This window comes from Anser anser, assembly GCF_964211835.1.
Source record: "Anser anser genome assembly, chromosome: 5".
NCBI lineage: Eukaryota > Metazoa > Chordata > Aves > Anseriformes > Anatidae > Anser > Anser anser.
In genome coordinates this window covers 26,968,861-26,989,128 of record NC_139725.1, presented here as the reverse complement: position 1 = coordinate 26,989,128, position 20,268 = coordinate 26,968,861, and the positions used below count along the sequence as shown (strand labels likewise).

The 20,268-nt window shown below is 38.7% G+C and overlaps 1 protein-coding gene and 1 long non-coding RNA gene across 6 annotated transcripts in view; both read right to left on the bottom strand.

The window, feature by feature from the left end:
- Positions 1–20,268, bottom strand: part of SCG5 (secretogranin V) — a 29,268-nt gene that overhangs the window by 7,093 nt on the left and 1,907 nt on the right. For all 5 annotated transcript variants that reach the window (XM_083839686.1, XM_083839683.1, XM_083839685.1 and 2 more), the window contains exons 3-4: positions 5,724–5,873; positions 2,603–2,715 (exon numbers count right to left, since the gene is read on the bottom strand). In XM_083839686.1, the coding sequence (XP_083695812.1) occupies positions 2,603–2,715; positions 5,724–5,873 (263 nt within the window). The remainder of the gene's footprint in view (positions 1–2,602; positions 2,716–5,723; positions 5,874–20,268) is intronic.
- On the bottom strand, positions 16,943–18,419 carry LOC310900938. Its single transcript, XR_014585472.1, has 2 exons — positions 18,381–18,419; positions 16,943–17,132 (listed from the first exon to the last, which is right to left on the bottom strand). It is a non-coding gene; the product is annotated as an uncharacterized lncRNA (long non-coding RNA).

Here is a 20,268-nt window from a genome sequence, read left to right as displayed (position 1 = left end):
CTGGAGATGAGCTGCATGCCTGATGAGGAGATGTTGCTTCAGGAGGAGAGTGAAGGGGAGCTCCTGGCACATTGTAGGGCCTCAGGACTGCAGGAACAGCAGTGGCACGAGGAACCACTGCTTCCCTCTTGCTCCTGGAGCTTCCCTTGCACTCACCAGGTACTTGGAGGTTGGGTTTTGGGCAGAAGAACTCAGGAAATAAAATGCTTGCAACCAGTGCCAGAAAGATTTACCCTTCAACCTTTCAGAGGTCACTGAAACTTGTTTAGGTCAGTAATGATCAGCAGCTCTGTAATCTGGGCTTGCACAATTATTAAGCAAAAGTGGAAAGGAAAATTGCATTAACAAGGTTGCACACTTTCAAGAGGGCTTTTTTATTCCTGCATCAGTCAATTTGCAGTCCATCAGGAACAGCAAGCGTGATAATTGCTATTACACCAAGCATACTACATTGAATTCAATAACTTGTATCTATTTTCTGAAACTGAAGATGGGTACTGAACCTACGTAACCCACCATTAATAATAACCATCATTGCCAGGCAGATATTTTAAAATGTCATTTGGCAAAGCGAGTTGCACTTAACACTGCTCATTATAACAGGTTGGAATAAAATGAGATCTATAAGTGACCAGTTTCAAGATTTCAGTAAAATTAGGAAGCCAGAGATGGCAGCTTCTTTTAACAAGGAGTTCAATCTTGTGTTTTCATCCTTGCTTCCCATTTGCATTTCTTTCTACTGAATTTGATCTCTCCTCTGTAGCTGATAAACACAACTGGCATTATTTCTACCCTGAGAGTGAAATGTTATTCACTGTTTCAGTAGACAAAAGTGTTGTTGAGAAACATCGTTGCTATTAATTTCCTATTTGTACTGATACTGGTATAAGAAAACACAGCTGAACTTCCTCTTTTTAACCCCTGCCCCCCTGTGATGCTCATTTATGCCCGACCTCACCCAGATGACAGTTAGTGACCTAAGAAAGACCTGATCGACTTTCTCCTTTATAAAGTCTCCAATAGCTAATTTTTAGAGTGCTTTTCTGGTCTTATTTTTTCTGGCAAGGGAAAAATAACAAAAGCAGCCATAAAAACGGATACCACTCTATTTCCCAATCTTTTTTAATGTGTAGTAATATACAGTGAGGAGGCAGTCAGGGCAATACTCCTGGATCTCGGCAGAACATTTACTCATGTACATGTTTCATCTCTGATTAAAAAGATTGGGACTTGGCTCTGCTGTAGCTAGATATGATTACTGTTTGGGACCTAACAATCTGTTTTAATCCACGTGTGAGTAGTTTATTCCCTGAATTAGTAGTGATGGATGGAGAAATGAAAAAAGGCCAGTATTCAGTAATGATTACCTACCATTTGTTAACTATGTATGTTGCTGATGACAACACAGTATGTACATTGATTCTGAAATAATGCTGTAGGCCAAAGATTTGCAGAAGTGTTATTATAGTCTTCAAAGTGGCATTATGAAAGTAAATTACTTTTGAGTAATAAGAAAACTAACAGCATTATCTGGCATAAATAATAAAGTTCACCATCTGCTGTTTTTAAAATGAAAACCTTTGATGGTAATTACTTAGAATGCAACAGGGGTTTCCAAAATTTGGATTTTTGGCATGATTGTCTGTAGAAATTTAGCACTCACATAAGCAATTAAGACTATAAATCTTACATTGGTTTGATCACGAACGATGAATCATTGTCTCACAATTACAGCAGGAGAAGAGGCTGCCAAACATGTCTATTTATCGATATATGTTTAGAGAGCACGGGTTTAGGGCAATCTTAAGTAAAGTGCTGTAACAATGTATAATGAGATTTCATGATTTGCTCTAGCAGCATAAATTATGATCATTGTTATTGTTTTCCTGGCGCCTGAAGATGGATTTGGGATCGGACATTTAACTGATGTAATCTAAGATTAAGCAGCAGAGCTTTCTTTGGAGCCTCTAGCCTGGAGAAATAGTCTAGCTGGAGTTATTAAAGTCCTTGTATGTGTAAAGCAAGATTTTTACCCTTAGTGTAGCTCACTGTATTTATTATATGCAATGTATAAAATAGACTTTCAATAAAATACGGTAAAATAGCTCCAATAGAGCCTACTGGTGCTGTGCTCCCACGCAAGCCAAAAGCAGTGGAAGGGGGAAACAACAGCACAAGAGCAAACTGCCCCTTCCCGCACTGCCCACCCGCCGCAGTCTGGTTTGTGCCAGGCTCTGCCCAGGAACCCACTTGTGTTCTGGAGCCTCGTAATAAAAAGCTGAGCCGATTTTAGCTACAGGCACACCGCAGTTTGAAATGTGGTTTGCTGCATTTATCACCAACATACATAGTTGTCATGCTTTGGGACATAATGAGACGGGGGGTTCTATTTTCTGCTTTTATGGGCTTTTCATCGATCATTTTTCTTAGCCACTATTTCTGTATTTTTAAGGGCAAGTTCATCTTTTTGAGAGGCTACCTTTAGGGTTATAATTCTACCAGCAAAGAGCCCAGTATTCTCCTTGTGGCTCCATAGTATCCGAGGCAGCAACAGAAGAAACTCAGGTTCACAAACAGCAAAAATACCAACGTGTGTACTCACCCACTTGCCCATGTTGGGATAGTCATGCTCTGGATCAAAAAGGTGTTGGTGCAGCTGGTATTCCCTGCTGAACTCCGCCGTGTCGGGGGTGTTTTCTAGACATCCATCATCGACTGCAAAAGCATGTTAGAAAACAGTGAGTCCTTGGTAGCTTTAAAACACAGACATTCACTTTTAGCAGCAAACTTTGTAAATGTAGTTTTGCAATTTAAAAAAGCATATAAAAAACTGGACAACTGGAAATACAATTTTATATTATTTTTTATCTTTTTAAAGGAGTTTGTCAGGTTACATATTTATTAAAGAACCCCACAATTTAATGAAACTCCAAAACTAACAAAATTTATTTTCCAAACTCTCCCACCTCCTTTTTGTTTTTCTTTTAAATCAGTGATTGAGATTAATTTTACATAGAACTGCTTGTTACACTGATTTGGAAGGGATCCTATTTTCATTTTTAAATGCCCTTGGGAAGTGATAGAAATTGTTTAAACAATACTTTTTAAGCTCATGGTAAAATAAGTCCGTAAGCAAAGGCAGAATTTCCTTCACTAAGTAGCTATTTGTGGGGCTCCATTTCTGGTTTGCTATTTTGTTGAAAATAGATGAAATTTGTTTACACATCATACATTCCCTTAAAAATGCAATGTGGCAGAAGCTGTATGCTAAGGGTATTTGTGCAGATTGGTAACTAATCTGATGAGTGTAGAAACCTCTTTTATCACAATGGATGGCTTTGCAGGCATTGTCTTGTCAAGGATAATATCTTTTTAAAAAGTCTACTTATGGACTTTTTACCAAAATAAGTGACCTTTAGATTAAACGACAATTCAGGAACTTGAGGCCAGATCAGCTCTTTGGATAGAGTCTGCTCCTGGAGCTCCCTTTTCATTGCCAGCATCATGCACTTGCAATCCCTGTTGCTCCCAGACATACCTGAGGAGATAACACCACCCAGGGCATGATGCAGGGCAGCAAGCAGCTGCATCCACCAGAAGACACACTACAGAAGGAACACTGTGGACCTTCCCTTCCACTGTGTGATCGTCTTGCAAAAAAGCTTTACAGGCGGGTCATTTTTTTCCTTTAGATGTGGGAAACAGTAAAGACCTAACATAAAAATGAATTAATTCAATGACCTAAGGAGGTTTATTCTTGGTCCAGTGGATCCCATTTTCTTTCTTTTCTCTTTAGGAAAAAAAAGACGCATCTTGAGTAAGAAGTGGGAAAAGTAACCATGCTAGCTAACAGACTCAGAAACTGTTATAGTTTCTGTGCACTTAAACTAATATTTTCAACTAGGAGCACTTAAAATTTATTTCAGTCTCAGCAGGGACAGGGCCATCTCAGGAGAGAAGTAGGTGACAACAGAAATGTGGTTGACCTCACATTGTCTATGTCTATGACTTTGGGTAGAAAACACAAAGAGAAGCTGGACATATGTGTGCCCTCTGTGACTGCTAATCAAAAAGTCAAAAAGTCACTCAAGTGCTCGAGGCTTATGTATTCCTGCTGTGGAATGTGCATATGTAGACAGTGACTGGAAAAATTGTTTTCCATTAAGCAAATCCACAGACCTGATTGAGGAAGGCCTCCGGTAATTTGTATGCATAATACAGTTTTAGCAGTCACCACTTGAATTTCCATTTAAGGCTCTGAAAAACATTTTACTCTAATCCTAGTAGATGCTATCTTCACTCTCAGCGTACCTATGACAGAGTTTATCTGAGCAAGCAGCACTTCTCGAGGAATTCTCCCTGTGCTCATATCTGACTGTACTGGTCTAGATAACAACTTTTATTTCACCTAAGAAAGAAAAATTAAAGGGATTTTCAAAGTCATTTCTCTGGATGCCAGGTTTTTATTTTATTTATTTAATCACTTACAGAAGTTTGCTGGACAAGCACAGAAGATAAAAAGTCTGTATGTGCTTTTGTGTGTGAGAAAACCTAAAACCATCATTTGCAACCTGTCAGACGCAGCTATATTGAACAAATGGGAGATTAGATACTACTTCAGAAGTGATGCAGCCATTATCACCAAACAGGCTGTAATAGAAATCAGTGTGGATGGCTATTTGGATTTCTTTTATTATATGATATTTTGAATGAAATATAAAAACACTGTTTGCAAAGTTTCTCACATTTTTTTTAATCAGTTCTAAGCTCGTTAGAATATTTTTAAATAAAAATGCGGACAACTGTTTTGCATTACCAAAGAGCATAAATGAAGACTGAAAAGAAAAGATTTTGAAAGGATCTCTTAGCTCACAAATAAAAAACGACAGAAAAAAAAGAGTGCTCATTCCCATTCCCAGTTCCAGATTCTAAGGCAGCCAATGGGTATTTTACTGCTACTTTCTGTACTGGAAATCATTCCTTGGCTCAAATAACAGGAAAAAAGATCTGTTTTCCTTAGGATACATCTATATCACGCACATGTAGTGCTGCTTTAGGGACCACTGAGCACTAGCCACGCACATGGCTTAGGACGCACATCGGTCCAACCAAATGAGGGATGCGCTAGGTGTCTCAGGTACACCACCACTCCCACTCTCCCCAGCTGCACTGCTACTCTGCTGGAGCTAGCTTGCTTGTAACGAGTTGGGGTACGTCCACATAGTTCTCCATTTCTTGGCGCAGATGAACCCTCAGTGAGCTATAAAGCCACATGGATGGGAGCCAAGGTATCTTAAATATTGACTCATGGTCTGGGTTGGAGATCAGGGCAGACAGTTTCATTCCTCTTGGCACAATGAAAGTCTCTAAAATAAGGGTAAACCTCATCTGTACAGAACGATAACTTTTTTTCAGGGGCCAGCCTAAAAATGAACTCCCTTAGGAACAAGATGCTATCGTAAATCTTGCCAACTTCTACTCCAAGGTCAAGACGATTTCTTCAACCTCACCTTCTCTAGCAGGCATACAGCGATAGAGAAGGTGCATATATAGAAAAAAAATAAAATCTAATATAAAACAACTGGTTGCTCTACAGTTCTTCTCACGGGGTACAGAATGAAAGGAGACACACATTAATGATCAACTGTTGTACTGCTTAGCACATCACTGGAAGACTCAGTAGCACAGTCAATGCAGAGGTACAAAGGCTGCAACAGAATTACCTGTTTTTCCAATAGGACAGGGATTTGGGGGGTCAGGATATCCTTGATCTTCACTGAAATCCTTTGGTATATTATCTCCTGTCAGCTCAGCCACGATGTTTGGGATATTGCCATAAGGACCCAAGTGCTGGAGACCTTCATGTGCACCGCCTAGCAAAGAAGATTTACACACAGTCTTTTTACAAGATGAAAAGTATAAATGCTTTAGTTTCTCTAAGTAATCCAGATTTAAGTTTAAAAAATACATACAATTTTTACAGAGACAGATCCAATTTAGATTTCAAAAGTCTCTTTTAGAAATATCACCATGTGACCTAAATCAAATAACAGGTAACAAGAAATGAAACTAGGAAACAAAGTTGGAGCTTATTAATCTCTGGTTTCTTTCTCTGCCCCCCCTTTTATTATTATTATTATTATTATTATTATTATTAATTATTATTATTATTATTAACTATATAAGTTATAGGTAAGAAAATGCAAAGACAAAGAAACATGAGTCAGTAACGGAAATTAAAATATTTATTATATAATCATCTTCACTCACTGATGATGCTACCGTTCACTGAAGCAAGTAATAACTGAAGAAGATGTGGCAAGATATCTTCATGCCACATTAATGACACTGTAAAAAGAAATAATACTATGTGTACAGCTTTGCATATTATTTTTACTTTATAAATTCAGTCATTTGAAGGGATTCAATACACCATATCAAATTTGGTTATATACAGCCAGAAAAATGACTTTAAAATCAAACTATTTCCTAAGTGCAAATTTGAGTTTCCTGCACTAACAGTGAAAGGTGATTAAGAGTCCATACACTGGACATATACAAGGAATTCTTGTGCATGTACACCTACATTGCAGTCATTTTGGTACAAAACATCACATTCAGTGACTTTTACACCTTTGCCTACTAGGTCAGTTCTAGATTCAGGCTTTCATACCTGCCCTGCAGGACACAGGGCACCATGACCACCAGGTCACAACGGCAGCGCGCAGCCCTGTGGTAGTGCAGCAGCTCTCCATAACCCCACCAGGCAGGGCAGGCAGAGGTGTTTACTACTCCTGGGCAAGTGCAACACAACCGGTGTGCTGCAGCCAGGGGGACTGGGGAAGGGGGAGCAGGCTGTGGCTCTCCTTCCTTCTCCCGTGTGCCTCAGCCTTGGGCTTCTCGCCTCTGATAAGCAGGGTCTTCCACAAGAGTTTTGGGAACCAAGCTCAGGCCAATCTCTCTATATTCTTTTCTACAATTATGTATGTGCTCAAGGGCTTTTGTTTTGTTTTGTTTTGGATTGTTTTTTGTGCATGCATTACTGGCCAAATGCATCTAAATGCTAAAACCCAGCTGTCTGAGGAGTTTTCTAAGTGCTTCAAAGAATACAGCATTCTTTTGAATTTTAGACAAATGAAAACTTAGTTTCAAGTATGCTCTTTTGTCCTGTCATAAAGCAAACACCACACATACTGCAGCAACAGCTAATGTATATTTGAGTACTGAGATGATTGTGTGACAGCAGAGCAACAGTTTTAAAAACAGTATATAGTGAGGAGTAACAATGTAATGTCCATTGACAGATTCCACTAACAGTGAATGAGAGGAAAAGGAATTTGAGTGATGGAAAAATCACTTTAAAAAAAGAGTTAATGCAGATAAAAAGAGTGAATGCAGATAAAACTGTTTGGGTAAATAGCATGATCACTGTCTTATCAACAAAGTCCTATTTTCAATTTATATAATTATCATAGCTCCAAAAGATTGGAATAAAGCTTCTGGAAATGCAAGCTCCTCCAGAAGAATCATTCAAGTACTCCTGTCCTGACTTACAAATAAATACTGCCAGCATAAGCTACATCTTTTATGCAGCTAGGCATTGTAAACTAACATAATCCCTCTCAAAAACTGCTAACATAAGGCAGTCTTAAGAAATTTTGTATCCGTTTCTACACTTAGAAGTAGTAGTTCTGTCAAGTTGTCCGTATTTCACAAATAAACGGTTGGAAGTTGGCACCATAGTACCAGAAGCAACTTAGTCTTTAAGCTTATATATTTCAATTTTATTTGCATGACAGACTAAAATCTAATCAAAATGTAATTTTTCCCCTCAAATACAAATTTCTTATTCTATAGTGTAATGTTGAAGGAAAGTTTTACAGATATGTAACAAACATAAACGTAGTCCTATAAAAACTTTGTAACTGTGTTATATGAGGTTTCCCCTTGTAGCTGACTATGAGACGGTACTAAAACCTGAAAATAGTTACACGCGGTATGAACCTTATTATATATTTACAGTTCATAGTCAACACAAAGATAATGCTTGAAAGAACTGTATAGATTCACAATAATGCTACGGTGATACATTAAAAATGTATAATATACATTTTTTCTAATGATATTATTCAAATATCTAGTGTACAGCATAAAATATTTGTGTACTGAGCTCCTTCACATGAAGATTGATTGCATATATGTACTTTAAAGCATCAGATTATAATTCTGCTGTAAACTAAAGAACCACGTAATCAATACATGTTTGAACATCCTGTATACAATGTGGTTCACTATGGGACAATCCATCAGATACAAGTGTATCTACACTTGCATGTGGTGCAGACCTCTTGGCACCAAGGCTTCATCCATAAAGAAAACAGAGGTACTTAGCAGGCTCCAGCGCGCTATATATACAGGCAAGTTTAAACTGACTGCCAAGAATTCTTTTGACTGAGTACAAAACAATCTTTTTATATTAATATAAAGGATTGTTTCCTTTAGGTATAAATGTTCAGGATCATTTAAGGGTTTTTCCTTTCTTTCCAAAAGAACTGGATACAATAGCACCTGCTCTGGTGCCACAATTTAGCACGCTTGAGTGACTTAATAGTGTTAGCAAAGATCATTCCTTATAAGCTGTGAAAAATAGTACATTCAGTCAAGACTGAAATAATAAAAATGAAATGCTATGAATATACCAAATGTGAGTATTATGTACAGTTATTCACTAACTGCATTAGTTTTGGTATTGTAATGTTATTGATATGAAGCAACATATTAGGATTAAACATATGGCAGCTACCAAGTCAAAATATTGTAATACAAACATACACACTGCCGTGTAAAAAATAGCACAAAATGGGTCTCTTGAACCTATACCAAACCTTGAGGAAGAGACTGAAGGAAAAAGACAAGAAGACTAAATATAGAGGAATTTTTTGTAATTTCCTATCCAAGCACAGCATGAGAGACACCATTGTTATATTGTTTGAAACTGGACTAGAGAAATCCAGAGGGACAGTACAGAGAACAGTCCTGTACTGAGAAAGGATGGGCTAGGTAGCTGTATGTTTTTCTCATCTCTGCTTGCTTCTCGTATGAACTGGCTTTGTGCAGTACATACTAGCAAAAAAAAGTAAAACAAAAATAATCAGCTCCCTTTCATGTGTGGGATATCTGTGTAAGCATGTGGTTATTTTACTTCCCTACAGGATAAACTAGAAGTTTAGGTCTTTTGGACTGAGGTCTGTATTGTCATAACTAAGCTTTGGATTTCATTTGAAACATATGCATATACGTAGCCATCTTCTGGTACTGGTCATGAACTGTTGTAGAGTGGAAAAGAAGAAATGGATCAATTCCTCCCCACATTCATATAATCCTGGAAAAGTCTTTAATTATCTCACCAACAGCTACTATCATCTCAATTAGAGATACTTGGAATGACTAAAAATTTTAAGTGTACACATTTTAGCTCATTTCTCTGTAGCAACAATACTGTCTCTGTGGCTGGGAGGACAACAAAACCACTCTGTTCTTAGAAGTGGGAAAAGAAAAAAAAAAAGGGAGAAGGGAAAAAGGGAGAAAAGGAAAGACAGAGAGCAACTAGTCTCCTGCCAGTATTGAACATTTCCCCTGATAAAACAGATCTGATGGAAAAGCTGAAGTTCTGGTTGCTGCTACCCATCTGTTAGTGGCACAAAGTACAACTGAAAGACATCTGCTCTCAGAAACAATCCTTCTCATTGAATACAAACAGCCACCACTGCCCCCTGAAAGTCATTTTAATAAGGCCAGTAAAAACTGATTTTCAAAAAAATGTAAAATTTTTGTAAAACATTTCAAGACAAATAATGGGACATGTTTCCTTTTCAGTCTGAGTAGAACAGATTTCTGCTTCATTGTGTAGATAAGGTTACCCCATTAAAAAGTCAGAAAAGAGGTTCTTTGGCCAATCTTAGCACAGAAGAACAAAACGGAACAGATTGTGTCAGCTGTGAGTAAACAAGTCCCAAATTAAAGCCCTTTATTATCAGAGTTATGCTTGCTATCCTAGTTTTCACCTTTTTGCTCTTAAATATCATGGAACATTTAGATTCCTAAAGTGCCCAAGCACTCCCAGACACACAGAGGAAGCGTCCTCCCACAAGAGAAGTGCACTTCTTTCAATCCATCCTGAGCTCTACAAACACCAAGTGTGAGCTGCAAGGGAAGACTGGTATACCTTATCCCACTTGTGTAAGGTTCCCCAGGGAGCCATTGCCAGCTTGAGATGAAGTGTACCAAGAATCCGTCTGACATGCACCCTTTTTGCCATTTTCCCTCACATGATGACCAGTACAGGAAATGATAGGCAAGGAAATGTGATGCTGGAGGGAAATTCTTCACATGGGGAGACTCCTCTGGCAGCTCTTTGCAGCTGCCTTGAATTTCACCAGACATGCAAAGCAAACTTAACTGCCTGAAGAACTCTAGGAGGCAGCATCCCAGGCTGGTCTCCAAGATCTGTATGGTATATTATTTCTCTGCTGTAAGTTAATTCATTAAATTTAAATAGATGTTAATCAGATATTCGATACCATCTTTGCTTCTTTTCAAAATGTTTTGTTAATCTAGACTATTAGTTCTTATAACTGGTGAAAATCTTCAACACCTTTTCCAGTGTGTCCTCTCTGATCCAGGAACAGCTTTTTCCTTTCATTGTGACAGCTCTCCATACCATCCTGCACTTCTGATACCAGTCATCTTGCCCTATCTACCTTTGCTGTGTTACTGCTGCATTCAAAAGTAATGTCTAATTCCTAATAAAAGGCAAGTTTGTCAGTATGCTTTCTGATACTTCTGTATCTTAAAATGGGACATCAGCCACTAACCTCCTTTTTCATTTCATTTGTTGTCTGCAAGACTCCCCACAATGTAATCTGATTAATTCAAACTGTCCAAAAATTCATGAATGTAAAAAAAAAAAAAAAAAAAGGCATGTAATGTGTTTTAATTTTTCTTACCCTTTCTAACATCATTAGAAGCTTTACAGCTTCGATGTCATTTCCCTCCCTGCGCTTTCAGCTAGTTTCATCTTAGAGTCCTACTCTTTGTTGCTGAGATCAATCAAGGTCAGGAAATGAGTGGCACAGAAGAAATTAGAAATGATAACATTTCTTTATTCCACAGAAGCTGATAAATAAGAGAACAGGGAAGGAGAAAGTGCACAAGAGAACCAAGAACGGAAAAAAGCAAATCTAGCCAGCTTCCTTAGCCATTTAAGAGCATGCCTGGGGAAACCCAAGAAAACTACGACTACACATATAAAAGCATCCGAGATTTCAGAGTCAGCTTCCTCTCCCCTTAATGGCATAAAGTTTCTTTAAACTGTAAACATTAATTTTCCCTTTCTCTGCAGAGGGACAAATTCCTCTCAATATCTTTTGTAAAGCTTTAGCACACACATCACACAATTACTGACCTTGTTTTCAGTGGATGATTCAGTTTTATCCCACATTTTAATTACAAACAGTACAGATATTTAAGATGCGAAACGCTTTTATTGTGAAATGGCTGGGACCAAACAACGCCCATGCCTCTCTCACAAAGAATTTATAACAGTAGCTTATATGCCATTATTATTCATTATTCAAATTGCAAACACAATAAAAATATCTAGCAGCTCACTTGCTGACAGAGCACCAAAGCAATCTCTTATGTCTCCTTTTGTTCAGCAGTCCTGTAATGGCTATATTAATTTGCCCTTCAGCCTGAGTAGAAAGCTTTCTCACTTCACCATGTAGATAAGCTCAGCCTTTTTACAAAGTGCAACCTATGGCAATTAGCAGCCCTGGCCACATTGACTTCCAGCTACTGTGCACCTGCAGGGTCAAGGAAAAGCATGTCCAGCAAGCAACATGTGCCTGTTCCTGGCATATAAGGTGTAATCTAATGACCATGTGTGTAGCACATGGCTTTATGAAACCGGACAACAGAGGGAAACAGATGATCTACTTTATCTCATGAAGTACGGGACACTATTTCCATCCCATAAATGCAGATGTGCCAACGAAAGAGTGGAGCACTTTATTCACTGGCATTGACACTGGGTCTGTGAGAAGTCCAAAAGATCCATTACTACCAACTTACTCACAACAAAGTGTGCCTCTGGATCCTGTAATGGGAAGCATAGAAGCACCTGATTTACCTAGAACAGGACAGTGTTTTCTATCCTCTGCTCCACTGAACTTCATGAAGTTTTCATGTTTGTTTCACATTCATATCCACTTCAATTCTATTTTTTCATGCAGATGGCACAAAGTCCCAGATGGTTCTTCAACAGAAGCATTTCAAAGCTTTGCTTAACAACTGTGAACTCTGACAAGTGCAACCAGCATAGGTTTTCTAATTCCCAGAAATGATCATATCATCAACAGCAGCAGTGTGAGGTTACAGGTTTCCCAAGTCTCTGCTTTGGTGAGCCGTACAGCCTCACAGCCACAGATACAGAGGCCTTTCTCTTCACTGATTCCACCAGCACAGCCTGAGTCAAGATGCAGGTTTTCCTGCACTTGAGTACAAGCATCGACACCCAATGGAGACACAAGAGTCAGGTAAGACCAGGCCAAACTGCTCTTCTGTCTGTGGTAGGGACCTAGGCTGGATAACCTGATGCACTCAAGCATCCCAAGGGGAGAAGCTGGTTTCTTTCTCCCTCCTGCTCAGCAGCTGAGAACATTCCCCCTCTCATTCATTCCCAATGCAGCTGTGAGGGCACTGCTGAAAGCATTCGCAACGGGAAGCACAAAGAGAATAGTTCTGGAAACCTCTGGAGCATGCCAGAGATCCTATCTTCTGCACACTACACCACAATCAAGAAAAGCAAGAATCTTCTCTTTGTCTAGACTTTTAAAATATCTTTTCATAGAACCAAATAAATTAAGGAATCTTTTCTTACTGCAAGTTAATTTAAAATCCAGATGGGAGCAGGGAAAATGCACATGATTGTGAAAACAATTGCAAAAAGGTATAAATCCTAATAAATGCGCCCAAGGACTTATTTTATGCATGTGAAAGACAAGCAGGGAAAAAATCTTAGGAAACATGCGCTCATCATAATTTGGCCAATCTTCACTGGCAGATTTTTAAATACTTCTGGAGCATATTGCATTGCTAGATAAAATTTTACAATTTTGTATTAAATTTCTGCATACCATCTGCCAACACTAGAAAACAGTAGTACTGTAAAGCACCAGACAATACAGAGGCTAACATATTCCACCTCCTCCTCAGATTTCTTGCCTCCCTTTTCAGTTAATTTCCCTCTATTAACGTGCACAAAAATACAATTTTGGATATGAACATTTGCTTAATCCCATTCTAATTGATTAATTACCTTTAGGTACATGAGAATCTACTTCTAATTCCTGCAGACCTGCCACCTTTCTTCCCCAAAAGGGCCCCATCTCAAACTGATTTCTCCTTTGGTAGTAACTTTCAGAGACGGCTTCATGAATAGCAGCAGAGGTCTGTATCGCACAGAAGCTGGTCACAAAGTTTGTGGGAAGTTTCAGGAGCTGGGGTTACTTTGTCTTCTTGGTTCCGTACAACAGTGACACCTGCACCCCCTCCTGTCACCATGAGAAGAGGACTGCGTACGCATATAATTTCAAGAAAAGGTTCAAATCTCATTATTCTTCTGTTTATGGATATATAAGTATAAACTATTTTATGTGCAATTTCAGATGAAGAAAACCCGCTATAAAGCACCACTGTAATTTGGCTCCTAGCTTTTAAATGCAGGAGTTACCATCTTAAATTGCTTCTCTTAGGACACGAACCACCTCCTGATACTCTATTTCTGGCTGTATCTGACATTATAATTCTGGAGTAAAATGCAAAGACAATGTTAAGTATTTTTAATAAGATCTATACAAATCCAGATGTCTACCATATTTATATATTAAAAAGTACAGCTTTACCATTTTCAGTTTATATTGCAAATCCAAGATGCCCATATTAAATTTTGAAATAATATTTGTTAGGCTTTTTCATTAATTTGAAAACCAAACCAAAACCAACCCTGAAAGCAGAGACTACAGACTAGTGGAGTGATGTTGGGGTTTGATTTTCTTTGTTAAATGTCAGGCCCATAACACAGTGTTTGATTAAAGTCATGTGTGCTTCAGCAAAAGCAGTCCCACTGTGAATGTAACTGTATGTTTTAACTGCAGCAGGACTTTCTCTATAGAACAGATACAATAATCCAAATCCCAAATCATTGTGTGGTCTCTGTGCTCCAAATTGACACTACAAAGTGGCCCCGAAGCAGCAAAATTGGCTGTGGGAGGTCTGCCCCAGCCCAGCGGCATGGTGCCAGCCCGGCGACTCCTGCGCTGCTACCCCCAGATGCTGGCACAGAGGATGTAAACGAGACCAGAGGGGATGCTGCCACACCACCGCCACGCTTGCTGACCCTCAGATGTTCTGTTCCCCTGCCTCTGTCAGTGGATATTGCTTCCAGTCACCCAAGGATATGCAAATGTGCCGGGGCACAGGCATAGCACACAGTAGCCCAACAGCAAATGAGTGCAGGAGTCAGTCATTCTGTCGTAGTTTCACCAGGTTCATTTGCAAGCAGCAAGGGGATTGAACTGTCTTTGTGGGAAGCAAGTAGCAGCCTTGTAGGTGTGTTACAGGGCAGACAGCAAGGCAATCTGGCACTGACCGTCTTTTTAGGAAAATGTAAACAAAATAGACATCATTAACATGTGTGAATATTCTGCATGACTTTTCATGACGTACATTTTATGCAAGGCATATTTGTATGGAGTCTGTGCCGATAAGTCATTAACTACTAGCTCTTAGTAAAGGTATTAATATAAATTTCCAGGCTCCTTGAGTTTTAACATCTCAACCAGGCAAACACTAACTACTTTTTCTTCTTTTTTTCTAAAACGAGAAACAAGTATATATTTCCTTTCTAAATAACTAAGTGAAACCCAGCCTTTCCTCAGCAGCTATAAGAAGTCTCTGCAGGAGGGTAAAAAGCCTTGCTCGTTCCCAAAAAGACACTGTATTTTTTTATTCCTACAAAAGATCAGGATTAAAGAGACATTATTGAGTGTTTTCATTGAGGTTGACAGCATTAGGACTCTTCTGCAGACTGAAACCTTTAGCTTCTCAGCTGTCCCGCCAGCACCTCTGACAACTATAATTTTGTTGGAGGGTTTTTAAGAAATAAAAACAAAACAGCCAAACCAAGCCAAAGCCAACAACAAAAAATCAACTGAGAAGCTTTCTGTCATGTTGAATTGTACAGGAGGAAACGAAAATGTAAGCAGAGAATATTTGCGAAAGCAAAAGCCTTCTCTTTTACCATCCCGAAGCGCTCTGAACTGCCCGCGCTGGGCTACTGGTGCCCCCCAGTGTCTGCGGGAGATGTCGCTGATCCGGGCGCTGGAGCCACACACCTCGCCATCCCCTCTGCCCCTCAAAACCACTAAATATTGGCTAAATTTATAAGTATGCAAGGAAAGAAAGAAAAAAATCACGTAGCCTCTTACTTTTCGAACTCTCTGACAGGCATAAAAAAACAACTGTTTTTGAAAAGCTGAAGGCATATATTTTATTCTTTTGTGCTCTGTTAGCATAGATGCATTTTTTGTTATACTCAGTAGGAAACCTAAATATATCATAGTGGTGCTCATGCGGTATCTTAGTGATAAACCGAAACAGAAACTGCAGAAACACAGATACTCATTAAAAAAAAAATAAATCATATTTTGCTTTTATGTATTTTTTCTTCCTCTCTGCAGCACTGTTAAGTCACTCCAATGTATCTTTTCCTAATTCACATTTTTGTGAATCCTGCAAACTGCTTCCACTCAGCTCAGAGAGCTCCAGCAGAAAATGAGGCCTGATGTCGCCTTGGTGGCCAGTACGGCCCCTGGGAGGGGAAAGCCACCGCTCGCTCCCATCGTCCTCAGGACCTTCACTCTCCTTCGGTGATAGGCACACTGGAGTGGACGGAGAGTTTAATCTGCCAAGAAATTGATGTCAGGCATCTGCTAGACTCTACTCCTATTTTAGCAGATTCACCTGAGATAACAGGTAAATCGACAGACACAAAGGAAGGAGAAAAAAGTAGACTCCGCTACTTCCAGGTTTCAACATAAAAGGCAAAATATTTTAAATAGCAAGCTGTACGTGTTTGGTGGTTTTTTGTTTGGTTGTCTGTTTTTTTTTTCCTTTTTTTTTTCTTTTTTTTTCTTTTGTCCATCAAGAAGAAAATGATCTGGTCACTTAGGAAAGAGAGCATGCTGAAAAATGTATTTTCTGAAACGTGCATCTTCTAGTTGCCTTTGGTACATAGCAAGCTTGTGACTTTACTGACTACTGCCAAGTAAGCCCTAACCTTTATTCTGGGGGGAGAGGTAGGGAGGAAGGGAAAGACCATATATAGTTCCTTGAAACATATTTGACCTGATTTTTAGTGTTTTAAAGTCAAAATATGATGATTAACAGTGGAAAAAATGTAGATAACGCAGTTGGAAAATGGGCATAATTAGGAAATCTGTTTATGAACTAGCAGCAATAGTATTTTTATGTATAAAATTAAGATCTTATTCAGTTGGAAAAGGTTATTATGATAATCACTCAGAAGATTGCAAACATTTCATTATAATAAGGCAGCTAGCATAAACTTGTCTATATTATGGCAGCTTAAATATTTTTCCAAATTCCAAAGCTACACAACTTATTTTTTCCCTGACAGCACCTCATTTGCAAAAGTATACATGTAATTGGTGAAACCTTGGCCTTTTGAAAATCTTTTGTAATCCTGGTTTTATTGAAGCTGATGGCAGCCACACTTATCAACACAGCTGCAGGTCTATGCTACAGCTGGTGGGGCAATGCCTGACAAAACATTTTGTTAGGAAAAACATGCTCCAAACAATTTTCTGTAGGAACATAATAAATTTATTAAATTGTTAAACTGTGACTTTTTTATTTTTAATTGTTATTCTGAGGTGCAAGACATGATCGAGATGAGAAACATCTGCATTCCAGAATCATCCGTGGGTTGGTGGTGATGACGCTGGCATGGGATGAAGCATGGTTTAACTGTCCACATTGGTCACTGCAAACTACAGAGTGAAAAATGGACAGACATCAACACTCCTGGCAGCTCAGAATTTCTGACAGATAATGAGTTTCATATGCATTTCTACTCTTCCCAACTTTTGGGCAAAAATTCCCAACAAAGAGAGCACCTCATGAGAGTAGTTGGTGAATTACCACTTTGGTACAGATGACGTTTAGCACGAAATTCCTGTTTTGCTGTGATATATTCCAGTCCCAGCCTCCCCGCTTGATCTGAAGAGAAAACTCCCATTGACCTTTGTTTTTGAGTTTGTAGTACTTCTGCCCTTATCTTTCTGCCCTTCCTTCCCTCTTACTTTTCTGTTCTAATATCTTGTAGATTTTTAAAAGCACTTGCATACACAATTATTGGCCAGTGATAATTGTGTAACTACATTGGGGAAAGCCCACATACAAATCCCTAAGAATATGAGCTGATGTAATCTAAAAACATGTGCAGTTATTTTTTCTGTAGCTCAAGTATAAATTGTTTACTGTTTATGCATGTACCACTGGGAATATTAATTGCAAGTTGTCTCTCTGCCAATCCACTTACAACATGTCAGCCAACACCTGTGCTCAGGCTTTTTGGCTTGAACTTCATACCCCATGCTACTGCTTCTTGTGCTGCTGCTTCTCAGTTCAAGTCCTCGTATGTTGGCCAAGAGGCATCTGATGCACAAGTGAGCCCGAAGAGCTCAGCACCATCAGAAACCTTACTCCACAAAGTCCTGCAAGTTCTGTTCAGCAGAACGGAGACCAGAGTGTCTTTCTCTGAGGAAATTCTGCTTCTAAATCACGTGATGGAATTTTGCCTCATATTTGTATATGACCTCAAAAAAAAAAAAAAAAGCAAAAAACAACAAAAAAACAACCAAACAAAAAAAAAAACACAAAACCCCCACACCAATCCAAAGATGCCAGTTCAGAAAGGAAGGTCACAATATTATTACTGTACCAATCACTACCCTTCCTCTGCCCGTAATGGGGCAATGGCTCATGGGAGCCCTCCTGTCCTCATTCCTCACCAAGGGACAAGGCCCTTGCTTTAATCCATTTCCTACTTTGTTTTGGTTAGAAAATGCTGGCTGAAGGGAGCAGCTCAGAGGTCAGGAATGTCAGTCTCCTGGCAATAACAGATTAGTGGGCAGACAGCGGGGAAAGCAGCCACAACTGCAGCTTTTCAGACAGATACCGTATGTGGAAGTATTACACATCTCTTGCAAAACTAGGCTATTTTGAATGTGTCTTACCATGCCATTTTAGCAGTTCTGTTTCCAAAGTAGACACCTAATGGAAAGTTAAACCCACCATGTAATTTTTGCTGCAATTACACAAAAATAAATATACAAAGAGGATAAAATAGAGCGCTGTTAATTCCGAAGTGTTTCGTAATGTAATATTTAAAATCACTGGTAGGGAATGAAATGCTGGCTTTGCTGGATTAGCTATCCTGTCATGCATGGTCTACATTTAAAAAGAAACACAGTGAAAATTTAGTGAGCTCTATGCACTTTTAAAAAAGGCAGGATAAGAAATGTTATGTATAATGCTATAAGATCATGTTAACTGGAACCAACACTTTCAAAACATTCAAAAGTGTATCTTTTTTTTCTTAAACTGAAGTTTCTAATCAACTATTTCATCAGATATCTATATAACTGTATATAAATAGATACATATCACCACAAGAAACCAAAGAAAGAGCAAGAGATTACTATCTGAAAAGCTTACCACAGAAGAGTTTATGAAATGTTTGACATGAAGGCTGGATTTACATGTCTGTTTCTATACAGATTGCTATCATTCATCTCTGCTTTTGCAAAGATTTCTCAATAGGCTGTTAAACATCTACAATTGAATCTTTTTTTGAAAGTCTTTTTCGTCTCATCAAAAGTAGAATGTTAAATATGATAAACAAATTGGATTGGTTGCCTTTCAGTTTTACTATTATATATGCAGAAAAGGAGTATTTTTATTTAAAAAAAAAAAAAAAAGGGTTGTACAACCTGCTTTTTGTGGGTGACTAATGTTATTATAGTTTCACAAGTACCGGAAAAGTTTTAATACTTAAGAGAAGAGAGTCTTAATCTGTTTTTGCTAACACTGTAATTAAAGAGTAATGGCAAACAGCTGAGAAGAAATATTTATCTTAGGTCTATATTTACTTTTCATAACACGCTCAAACACAATCATGTGCTTTTCAAAAAATAATAACATATATGTATACACACACACAGGGGTCAGAGATTTGCTATTTCTTATACTTCTGGGGTTAAAAAGAAAAAAAAAGTCTGGGGAAAAGAGGACGATGGAGAGTAAAATTACCAGAAAATTACCAAAACTACCAGTCTGCCCCAGTTCCTCTGCATACAAACATTGATAAAGGAGGAAAGGGCATGGACCAAATTTTACCCTCTAAGCCTACTCTCTCTCTCTCTCACATATGTTTGCAGAAAAGCAGATGATGATGAAAGTTTCTTTAGAAAATATATAAACTTAGGTCTGCAATTATCTGGTGGAGGTGCATATTCAGTTTTAGTCCTCTTCTTCGTCTTCATTAGGGCAGTTTTATCTCTTTGGCTACGACAATCCTGAGATCTGAATGTGAGGAAAACAAGGGACACAGACTTGCTGTGAACTTTCAAGCAATTTGCTACGCTATGTCAAACTGGCTTAATGGCGAGACAGAGAAGGGTTGAGGTTTTCTGCTCTGTTTTGGTGCCTGCATATTAACCATAATATTCCGAGTTGCATACCTTCAACCTTTTGCTGTAATCCCCAAATAAAGGCCAGTTTAATACAAATAGCAATGCATTTTGCAACATTATCCTAATACCCTAACATTTGAGCCAGATATTTCAGATGGTTTGCATAGTTATAAAAGACTGATTCCAAGGAAACTTTACTTCCACTGAGACCAGAAATATTGGCCAAAAAAATGAACCTGAGTCCTTTGTATTCATCAGAGCAGCACAGTCTTGAGGTGCTACTGCTGGATGCAAGGAGAAGAGAAACTGTGACTTTTTCACTCCTGCAGCCGGAGTTCGGGGCTCCACGCCACCCACAGCCCTGTGCACCACATCACTGGTCCTTTCCCCAGGGCAGAACAGACTTCTGGGGAACGTAGGAACTCATCCG